The 12112-nt window shown below is 43.0% G+C and overlaps 1 protein-coding gene across 1 annotated transcript; it reads left to right on the forward strand.

Annotated features, from left to right (window-relative positions):
* Positions 1–496: 496 nt before the first annotated feature.
* Positions 497–3807, forward strand: T265_10977 (hypothetical protein; the record flags this gene model as incomplete). Its single annotated transcript, XM_009177506.1, has 2 exons — positions 497–580; positions 3577–3807. 2 exons carry the CDS (start codon positions 497–499, stop codon positions 3805–3807), a joined length of 315 nt encoding a protein of 104 aa, XP_009175770.1.
* Between the last annotated feature and the right edge of the window lie 8305 nt (positions 3808–12112).

Below are 12112 nucleotides of genomic sequence, written 5' to 3' on the forward strand. Positions count from 1 at the left end.
TCATTTCTACATAGTTCTTCCGATGCAGTAAGTTTGTCTTATTTTTGTACACCAACCATCTCTCGGTCTGTCTTCAAGTCTCATTCTCTTCTATCACAAGATTCATCATATATTTGACAAAATTTCCATTCATGTACAGAATGGGTTGAGTTATTCTATGCGCTGACCCATCAACAAATCTGTACCAAACTTCGTTCATGTTCTGCTATGTGGTGGCTCGTCCTCAATGAATGTTTCTTTAAGGGAAATCAAACATTAGGTTCAACTGGTGTCGGTCTCTTTACACATCCCGGCCACAATGGCCTAGGAGAACTTCCCTCACTATATTATTGGCACCGAATTTGGGGTTTTGTACTTAGACCCCTTCAAGACATGCATTTGCTCTTGGTCGACAGTTTTTCACTTGTAATAGGAATGTGGCACCACAACCACTAATCCACCGCTGCGCATCACTACGCTCCCCAATAACACACTGGTGATGTGACCTCGATTGGTGATGAAACGTTTGCAATCAAATTACCCAGCTCAGCGAACAAGCCAACGACCATCCTCGCTACCTGAGCTACCAACATTTTCCTCTGTGATTTAAATGCCTTGGTTTAACGACGCGTCTCCAAGGCAGCGTTCGAAACCTGTCGTGCACCGCTAATTGGCCCAATGGTGAAAAGCTCAATGGCGATTAAAATTCGACGGGCAAGAAGTTAAGCACTCCTATCAATTGAATCATGGATAGAAAGTAGATCTACTGTGATACTGATAGAAACACTGGTCAAGTGTTCGGCAGAAAACTCGGTAAATTTTACCGATTCCCTTCAGGAGTCGAGTACCACACAGTCTTCCGAAGGAGACATCTTGCTAATACAGCACGCTAGGGCCAACATTAACAGTCACATTTTTGCAGAATATTGAACGTTAGCTGCTAGCGGTTTCGGCGTATAACTGGGACTCATGCCAGAAGCAGATGAAGTTTTCCTTGCTCTGTAGGTAGGAGCAGGAATCTACGAGTTCGCAGACATTGTTGGTTGGACCGTCACAGTTCCAAGTTATTTCGACCTCAGGTCAAAATCCAGAAATTAGCGTGAACATGAACTTCAATACTGATTTCAGAATCCCCCGTGAGATGCGTTGCACACCTGAAGAGTTTGTAACCGTGATAGCTATGACCGAGTGTTGACACTTCAAAATAGGGGTCAGATACTCTCGTGGCAGCAGAGATCAGTTGTCTTACATCTGGTTCTTTTGTGTTGTTGCTGCTGTTGCGTCAATGTAAAGCACGAGCACTCACGGGCTGCAACGCAAATCTCCGCAACACCTTAGTAATGTATCCTATCCGAATCAGATTCACTGATTTTCCGCCTACCACTCGTCCAACTCCAGTGTAATTAACCTTTAGATGTATTCATCTTATAAGAATCGGCACATGGTTGAGACGGGCATATCTCGACTATCGGCATCATCGTCGACATTATCACCACCGTCATTGACACCAATGCTTCAATTAAATATTGGTAGTAAGCAACCGGCCCGCTACCCACTGTTAAGATGGTAGGCGCGTGTGTTCATAACAATACCGCGTGTATTTGCGATGTTAACACCGGGACAGCCGTACGGTTATTTCCCTGCCATAGGCTTTCTGGTATCCCGAGTGCCAACGTTCTTCTGTGGCCTATTACAATTGGCCACTTGAGCGTGCATCCTTACTGGTCCCATAAAGATAACATATCTACATTTTTCAAACGGCAAGAACTACTTCATACTTAGCTTTTTTGTCACAATCACTGTTGTAGTATGCGCAGCTTATGTCACACTCCACTCGGATCCGATTGAAATAATGACTCCAGGTGGTTTCCAGCGTGTTGTTCGTTCACTGTTACATTCCACACCGTAAACTTGGTGACCCGGGTGAAGTGCATTCAGCCGAATTAAGGCAATTGGTCAATCATTTTGCAACTTGAAGGTTTTGTCAAGACTTGTTTGATATCTTCCCCAAAACGGGACATGTTTCTTTAGATAAAAAGGCTGTCCTAAATCACATGACCAGGGTTAAAAATCCCTTAACTTTCCCCTTCACTTTTATTGTGAGCTGCTGGTACTATGTGCACCGAAAATAGTATAGTACTTGGGCCCACGAGAAAACAGTACCTGGGGGTTACCGACGCAACTGTCTTGAAAAAGATGACCGATATGAACCACCTTTGAGATTGTGGGGAATCGCTTTGCCTGTCTTCTTCAGCCTATCAGAGTGCGACAGAATGCTTTAACTTTGTTGGAATTTTAATGGCCTTCGAAATACGTAACATGCTGATCCTGTGTGATCGTTGTCAGTCATGATGGTCTTGATTGGCACCTTGTGACATATTTCAACCTAATAGCATGCTATACTATCGACTAAGTGAAATTAGTTTGAAGTATTCGAAAAATGGATTAATTTGCAGAAAGGGTTATCGGATCAGTTTCAGGGAGTTGTAGGACAGGTAATGTTGCTGAATAGAGGTAATCGGACAGTATTGAGCTCGGTATCGAGTGACCCATGCATTCAGCTGTTTGTGAGGTTTTGTTTGCATGATCAAACACATACCAGGTATGCCGTAACAATTCAATGAGACTCCGTTCCAGTTGACCCTATGTTTATCCAGGAACACGGACCAGCCCTTTAGGGCCGTCGATGCAGTTGTCTTTCTGAGGTCTATCCGAGTTGGTGGAATTGACATACGGATAGAAGCGGTGGTAAACTCCGCGTTGTGGTAAGTTTAGCAGTACTGTAGTCGTAGTGCTTTTTTCACAATTTGACGAAAAGAGAACTTCGTTACGATGCTTGAACTGGTATCTCTATCCACAATTTCTTGTTGGTAGACATTGATAGGCTGCAAGGTTGACGTTTTTTCACCTGTGTGGTCAAGGTGGAGTTGTGAGACTAGCTCGTGTTTAACAAGTGTTAGCGAACGATCGAATGAAACTTTACCAGTTGTTGCACCGGAGAAGAACACCACCTGGACTTTCCTCAAGATGATGGATGGTCTTTCTACAGCACTCTGTTCAGCGAACTTTTACGCAGCGCCTTTTTATCTCAGCTTGTGATGCTATATCTGCCCTCACTTCAAATTTACGTTCGGACTGGTGGGTAGAACCGGCAGGCAACTCTGGAAATATTTGGTAACAATGATCTTCTCGGCCTGCGTAAACGACTGAAACTTTTTTCCGCAAAGTTCAGGATTCCGTGGAGAAATAAACATTCACGAATCGAGTTGATGCTAACAAGAAAATGAACCGCTGGTTTACTAAATGTGGTGCACATGAGCCACCTCATGTCTCAGTAGTATATTCGTGAATCCCCAGTGTATTTTCGTAATATCATGCGCTACTAGTAAGGGTGCTGAAGTCTCTGACAGCCCACTAACAGTTTGAGCATTACGAGCTCACCAGGCGGGCGCGACCCATTAGTGTATTTCTCCATTCGCATACCAATCGATATTCAAGTGGGCTCCACCCGTCTGATTAGCCCTGAGAAAATGGAAACCTGTAGTGCGTTGTCGAGCGGTTTTCACGAACCTTGTCAGTAGATTGTTGTGCATCCAGAAAACAGATAACCAAGTCGAAGAAGGACAATGCGCAATATCAAGCATAAAACTGCGGACATCTGAACTTATGGAGGACAAAGCTGGTGCTGAATGCGATATTTTATATGAGGAGTCCTGGCTAAACAACAATCCAGGAGGAAAATATCCTGTTTTTTTATACCAAAGTGACAAAGCTGATCTCCAAATTCCACTCAGTATCTTTATTTCATTTGCTAATTATGTTTTATGATACCCTGCCCTCGTGGTTTTCGCTCTTCTCGACGGAGAATCGGTCTTAGAACTTTTTTTAAGTCGTGAAATATTAGTAATCTACAGATAAGACCATGGAGTACTAAAAGAAGCAGCTTGAGTGACTATAGCATGGCTCGACTTGCGTGGATATAAACCACAAAATCTCTACCGGATGTCGGTTGTATGCCCGACAGTGGGTGTAGGACGTCACGTGTCAGCTACGCGTTGTACGTCGGATCGGAGTAGTTGGGGATATCAGCAAGTAGATGTAAGAACTCTATGAGAAGGCGAATGGCCTTGCCACACCAAAGTTCGTTACAGTTGCAACATGAAAGTTGTGAGACTTTGTACCCTTCATTTTTGTTTTCTTATTCTGCTACATTAAAGGAACGTGTAACGCTGAATACGAGCATCCACATCCCGTGCACTCCGATAATTCTTACTTTTTTGTCGATCCTTTTATCCTATTTTCTACTGGTGTGGTTGTGAGACACGTCGGTAGCGATTGAGGATCGCCTTTTTCGGCTCACCACTCGTTAACTGTCCGGTCTCCTGAAATTTTCCCGGATGATGGCCCAGAAGAGGCTTCATGGGACATGACTTTTCTTGGCTCCTGTTGTGGCTGCATATCTTGGAATGTCGCAGAACGTGAAAATAAGGATAATGAATGCCTACTTTGGATTGATATCTTTCTTTAGAGAGGGTCGCTTTAGTTGTTTTGGGATTTCACTTTTGTAAGAACCATAGTGAAGCTAGCTGTCATTATAGTCATATGTAGTTTCACAACACAAGTCAGGACTGACTGATCACGTGTTGTACATATTTTTGAAACTAACAAGTGATTGACATGTATAACATCCGAAATCACGTGAAATACCTGTAAGTTGGGAGGAATAGACAAATGCCGCGTGTACCTCAGGAAGCTGAACGAGCAAACAACGAATCCTGGAAGATGACGGAAAATCAAGCACAGTTCAAGCTTCCCGTGGATAATACACTGCTCCATAATTACAAGATAAATCCACAGCCAGATTTCAGCTGGGCCAACATACTACCGAGATCGGAATCTCCGAAACCCAACTCGGAGTACGCTTCAAATTTTGTTTGGCACTGATACAGAAACACCCTGCTCTAGCATTCTTAACGCACTACTTCAGAAGCGCACATCCGTTGGTGTACCTCTTGAGTTGCTCATACACGGTCATTCGTTCAACAGCTTAAAAGTGCTGATCAACATGACTGTTTTTTCTGTCGTTCCCACGTGGTATACAGGCGAGTTCCAGTTTTAGAAAAAACGGCACTTCAAATTCTAGCGGTTAAATTTTTCAGTGAATCTTCCGATTTGACACCCTGAGGTTTTCAAACCGAAGAGTTAACTTACGTTAGTGGAGATCCCTCCTCGTTATTTTCAACTAGTGTTGACTGGAGATTAACGTGAGCTTGAATGGAGTTGCTCCTCAATCGGGAGTTGTCTTAGTGAACTGCTTGATGCACGCAAGAAGAGCCAAGTAGGTAGAGGGCTGTCGTCAAATTTCTGTCATTCCCCACATTACTAAGAATTACAACTCAATACCTTGAATATCAACCCAAGTGAGCTGCCTTGTACATTGAGTTAAAGGAAACCCAGTAGGAGATGCCAACATGGATTGATGAGGCATTCAAGATATGGAAAGGATGATTTTATTTAAGAAGTAAAATTATTTGAACTTCAAGGAAAATACTTCAATAATGAGCCACACACAGATCAAAGCTAGGAGTAGGTTTTTCGCGGATTTCAACCACTCATTGTATATTCTCAAAACATAAAATTTCTGTATCTTCCAACAGTTTGCTGTTCGAAATGCCGTGAGGTAGCAAATATATATGCTCGTTTATTCTTTTGAAGAGTTGGAAACTAGTCATTAGACCATAAACCTTTTGGAGATGGGCCACTCATTACCACTAGTAAGTAATCTCGAGCTGGCCCTTCGGTGTTATACAATATGGTCTGATACAATGAGTTCCGCTGTTTAAAAGGAAAGTTGCCAGAAATTTTGTGTCCCGGCTTAAGAACACCATACAAAAGGGAAGCCTTTTATCATTAAAAATTCCAGAGACGACAATAACTCTGATATTCTTTAAAACATTTGGACCGTTGGGCGGATTACTCCGAACGGGACAGTCGGTGACCTACTAGTTTTCGCCCGGGCTCGCTGCCTTCGATAGGGCCGTGGATTCTGAATATGGGACTTCCCTCGGCTACGGCATTGCCTGAATTTTTAATTCATTTTCAAGTTTCACCTTGCTCCTACAACATCCCACCTGTTCTGTTTAAGAACGGCAGTGAACTTTCCAATCAGCGCATGTCGCACTTGTTTGAGTCGATCCGGCGGGTGGGGAAATATCATTGCAAACGACTGAGGCAACCGATACTAGTGACCCTTCTTAAAAAATATACTCAAAGGAAATGCAGCGACCATTTGACTTCCATTTCACCAAGGCTTGCAGCATCACTGATTCTGCACAGTCTTGAGGCCACATGTGACCTTGACCCGGGAACATCAAGCGGGATTTCGACCTGGAAGAGCCCGTATTAACTACATTTTCACACTCCTCCAAGTGTTAGAGCAGTCCATATGTACAGATATAGAGTGAATTCGAAGGCGCATTTGGTTCTATCGATCGATCAGTGATACTTAGCTCACTTGCTCGACAGATGATGTCCCAACGTGCACGGAATTAATCCGATCCCGATACTCACATTCTGCCGGTCGTTTAACAGGGTACTGATGCACCACACTACTAGAAGTAGTGTCCTGATAAAGACCTTCACTCTCAACATATTTTAGCAACTTCATCGGTGAACTGAACAAACACTTGCGAATCGGCAGTTTGTCATCATACAAACATTCGGACCCTTGAACCTACAAAGTGTGAGGCGTGTGTAGCCTGTGGACGTGTCCTTTATGATTTAAGTAGAGACAATGGACGCGGTGAGGAGTATGCGCAGCTCGGTTGTTGTGTTGGTTTCTAGAAAAACGTGTCTGAATAGAATCAATTTAAGAATCTTGAAGGCTCGAATCACGTATGCCGGTGAGGGTCAGTTATTGTGTCAAGACCACAAGTCGCACGTACCAGGCTACAGTATGGTTTTTACTGCTGTATGTTTGCCAGGCATGACTTCTGCTGGTAGATGATCTAAGGCGTCTCCAGGCTTTGAGTCAACGCTGTCTCAGAAGTAGTCGCTGGTGTCGAATGGCGTCGGCGTCTTCGCAACGAGATAATTAGAAAACTAGTGTACGGCTGTACAGCAAGTACGTTATTTGCGGGAAATTTCCCACCCATGCTGCCTCGGCCATCTGCTACGTCGGCCAAAGTATCGTCTACCAAAATGAAATCTGCCTCCTTTAGGACGACAAACAGCGAGGTGAACAAAGCATGAAGTATCATATGGGTGTGAAAGCTATTGCGAAGAGTTCGGGTTGTGGCGTTTTGTACCTTTATTTTAATTCCATTATAACACTACGTATTTCATCAATTTAATCATTTTTTGTTTAAATACGAAAAACTACAAAAACGCGCACCGGTACAATTTCACGAAATACACGCGTGGTCACGTGCTTTGACTCTCTCTTCTGATTTCGCTCGCGATTGCAGCGGTCATTTGCGAGTCTCATGTACTAACTATGGTACCAAAAAATTTCAGACATCTTCGGAATCTATTATATGTGGGAATTGTTCAGAAGAAGACCTCTGGTCCAACATAATTGGATTATTGTTTATTCGCTGATCTGGGCCAACGACGAACTATTTTAAAGAGAACAATTGTTAATGAGTCTGTTCCATCTGACCTCTTTATTTTTGTATACCCAACCTAGCGTAATTATTTTTATTTCTTTGCCACACACTCCTGGTAAACTAACTTATTGGGTAGCCAGACCACTACAGGGTATTGTTGGTGTGGTTAGTTTCCAGGCTGGTGCGTTCATAACTTTTCATGTGCTTCGATCAAAACTCTAAGAATTGGTGTCAGTGGGACTCGTGATATCATTTTCTTTCCGGGTTTTCTGCCGAGTACATATTAAGGTTTGGACACATCGAATGACTGTTGGGGTCTGGCACCAGTATCATTCCTAATCTAGTCTTCCCCATTCTGTGTTTCAGGTTGTACGGTTGTACGTCATTAACGAGCCAGTATCTCAAAACTGATGCTGATGATGGCGAGGATGATAATGATGTTGGCTGGAACTAGAAGTTCCTATTGGTTAGTCAACCAGAACGATAGGAAATCCGTGTGAATATATCGCGCGGGGTCCCTGTAAAATAGCTCACCTCCATGACAGTTGTTGAGTGGTAGCCCCGCTAGCGCAGAGGAAATAGTACGTATGGTTTGCGATCCCGAAAGACGCAAATGATGCATAGCAAAGCATTCACTCTGACTGTATCGCAAAAGCGTTGAAAGAAATGTTTAGCATTCCATCAATTTTTTTGTCTCTTCCTTACTGGACTAGATATGATGAGTGACCTCTTGGATGATCTCCACTCTTGAACGCCTACGGTGGTTAGAGGAGGGCAGCATAAAATTTCGACTAACCAATAATTTCCAAATACCCGTCACTTTTAGTTATAACGATGTTCTTGAGTGAATTTGCGCCCGTCAAACTTTGGACAGGTTTTCACTTCTATCAACCTGACAAGGACTTGTGTTGCCTTCCAATCCCTCCTTTATCGTCTCACAACCTTTGTGGGACCACCATCAAGAATGCCCCATTGAAAACTCAGAGATCAGTCACACAGAAGCATTAACAGAGCCTCACCCCCAACCTTGGATTTGAATACAATTTAGCAAGGTTGAGGGGCCCTTAGAAATATCATGGACGCAGCAGACCCTGTAAATCCGTTGAACTGGCAGTCTGAGGTTTCTGTTACCCCCAGAAGCGGTTCTTTGGAATGTTGGATAGTTGACTAAATATGTTTGTCTTGTTAACCCACTGAGTCCTGCGATTTTGCAATTAGGGAACATCTTAATGAATAATTAAAGTAACCTGAACGGAGAAGGGGATTCCAGTGCAACAACTGTTCTGATTAGACCACTGCGCAAAGTGTTAAAAGTACAACCGTAATGTTTGCCATCTGGGTGTCGCATTGTGAATTACTAATATGACGCCGTACGGTTGCTGAGATTCCCTCTGCTCTCACTTAAAAAGTGGTAAGCCTTCCTCAGCTCTCTTCACTGTTAGACAGTGTAGTCAGTGAATTTTCCATCTCACTGTTATCTGCCGTCATCCGGTATTCCCATATTGCCTTGCCAGTCACGACGCGTTCGACAATTTTGGTCACCTCATTTTGAACTGGCAGCAAACTTCACGACTTGATGTTTATGAACGGCGGACAACATTAATACGAACACGGGCAGCGAATAGCTTCCTAAAATCCGTTCATTTGATCAACATCCTGCTGTTTTATGAACTGGCTCAAATTTGACCAACCAAAATTTACCTCATGAAGCATAGAAACGTTGTTGCTTGCATGCTAAATGTGGACTAAGATCTATATACAATCAACCTGCCCCACCTAAACCGACCAAAAGCAATCACTACCCATTATTATATGGTACTCCATCCTTGTATTCAATCGCGCCCACATGGGTACAAAGAATCCAAGGCACAAATATATGACCAATTTTCGGTGTCATTCCATTGTTTTCCACTTACCGGAAATTCGTTTGCGGTTAATAAACTGTAAATAAAGCTCCATTTAGCGAAATACACTCACCTGGAACCCAGCTGAATCTCTTGGTTTTGATGTTGCCAGTGGGCAACTTCAGCAGCCTTGTGAGTAGTGCACTACAGAAGTTGTTTCCACGTACTAATTTATCAGCTCGCGTCTCCAATGCGCAGCTACCTACTCTAACTCCCCGAATCATCGGTGAACGAAACCATAGCAGCTATAAACACTGTACGACTAGTACGCGGTTATTGCAACTGATAATGATGATGGTGAATGAAGAGAGTTAAACCATTGCAAGCAACCGGAATTCTCGTTTTACTTAACCTGTCATCAGGAGAAGTAAGTTTTCGCTCTTGAAAATCTTCGTGGTGCCAGCTTTCACTGGAATGAGGGGAAGAATTAGCTACTCGTGTGCAACCATGAGAGTGAACGTGCTCATTCCTCACCATGTATCATCGTGACGAGGCAGGTCGTTTATCTCTATTGTGACCAAACACAAGTGTAGTGTGAACATTGTACACATTAGGCTAGAATGCGACAGTACTTGTTGGTCTGTGGGACACTGACCAGTTGGGTTGGCGATTTTCGTGCATGATTTTCATTACCTGTGGGAATTCTCCAAAGACTCTTACGTCATAAATGTGTGCTATATGATTCATTCTTGGATGTCTTAGGAGCAAATGACTGTTTCCAGAATACTAGGGCTGCTGCAATACCACTGTTTTTACCTATGTGTATCCTAAGCCGACATTCTGGGAATCATATTCCGCTAATTACACATCTGAACTGCGTTTAACGCAGTGATCCTTAAACTGAAATTCACGTAAACAAAGTGTACGAGACCACATAATCTCACAGCTCTCCACTCTCAGACGTTCGAAAAAGTACCGATTGTTTTCGACTGCACCAAAACACTCAAGTAAGTTCATTGGACAAGGTTGTTTCAGGATGCCCTGACATTATTATTAGGTAATAGCATTTAACTTTAGTCTCATGTAAAAATACCTATTTAAAGTTATTTTCAAGAACTGATTCCACAGTATCATGTGGGCTACTAATTTTGCAGTTCAGGTTTATTAGTCGGTCTTCCACTAGCACTCATTAAGTGAAAAAATTACTCAGATTGTGCCTCGAACCACACGACCTTAGACATGAGGACAATATTGACCGTCTACGACCATATCTTTACATCAATAACACTCTGTTCCGCGGTTTGGCTTCTAGTAAACCGGTGGGCTCACAAGCTGGGTAATGCGGAGTTACCTAAGAAAGGCAAGTTATAAAATGCATGACAGTGCGCCTGACACGTCTTACATACCTTCATTTGAGAAAAGATTCATTCCTAGGTTGCACAACATGGTTCTGCAAATGCATCTTCGACGGCGTCCTAATGCGATTCAAATCTTATCCCGACAACATTCGATGGGACGTACAAACCGGAACTACAGGAAATGTCATTTTCAGCATTGAATTCACGCGATTGTCTTTGAGGTTCGACAGTTTCATATGTGTTTGAACCTGAGGGCTGTCAACACCGTGTGCTTTGAAGTAACTGAAAGAATAAAGTTGTTATTTGTCTCAGAATTTCACCATCCGATGAATCGGTCCGTAGACTGCCTACTGGATAAATCTAGGTTATTAACCACAAGGTATATCATCATCCTAAGGCTCAAGCTGACAACTTCTTGTGACAATTAGAATAGTGGTAGGTATCTCAACTACCGAATGTACGCGTAGTATTGAAGTCCGAATATGGACGAATGAATATCGTATATTCTCGTATATCGCGGGCGTACTGTTAATCACATCGTAAAACAAAGGCATGTAAAAATACACTAAACAGAATGAATAGAATAGAGTCAATGTTCACCACACTTCTGCCTCATCGACCAAGCGAGCTGGGCATAATTTGTAGGAAGTGCGTCTATGTTTTAGTCGCATTTTCAACGGACGGATTCCAGTACACTTTGACACTGGGTTAGAAACTTCTCGTTATATTGCTTACCGTCTTTTGCGAACTGTCCAGACTTTATTCACGGCAAGCGTTCTTTTATGAATGGTGGCTTGAACTTGCACAGCTGAACATAGCCAATATTGTTCCCAACGTAACTACGCCCCGCTACGTAACGAAATATGCGCATCCCTTGAAGTGTTCACTTCTTTCCAATTTAATGTAACAGTCTTCATTGCCCGAAGGCACTATGGTACTATGGTTTCTGCCAGCTTGTTCTGTGGGCTTTGTTATGTTGTGAGCTTCTGTTGAAGAGAAAAAAGTTTTTTAAAGCGTTTGCCTCGGTATAGGTTCTCAAACCCCTCGTGAAATGCTAAACCAGGCAGTTGCTAGGTTCGAATATTCGGTGGACTTGTAGTTTCTGTAATCCGTTGTCACATTTACCATTCTTCCTGAACTTAAACCACACTTTGTAACTGTCGTACATATTGTATCATGACGTTTGTTTTAATGTTACGAATACACAATTTTCCGGCGCGACCTGCTGACTTCTTGCTGAACGAGTGCGTTTACACTCCGTTGAACTGTTTGTTGACTGCTGAACAAGTGGGACTAAATCTCTGTGTTGGGGTCAACTGTTGAA

The sequence above is a fragment of the Opisthorchis viverrini genome, assembly GCF_000715545.1.
Source record: "Opisthorchis viverrini unplaced genomic scaffold opera_v5_434, whole genome shotgun sequence".
Classification (NCBI taxonomy): Eukaryota; Metazoa; Platyhelminthes; class Trematoda; order Opisthorchiida; family Opisthorchiidae; genus Opisthorchis; species Opisthorchis viverrini.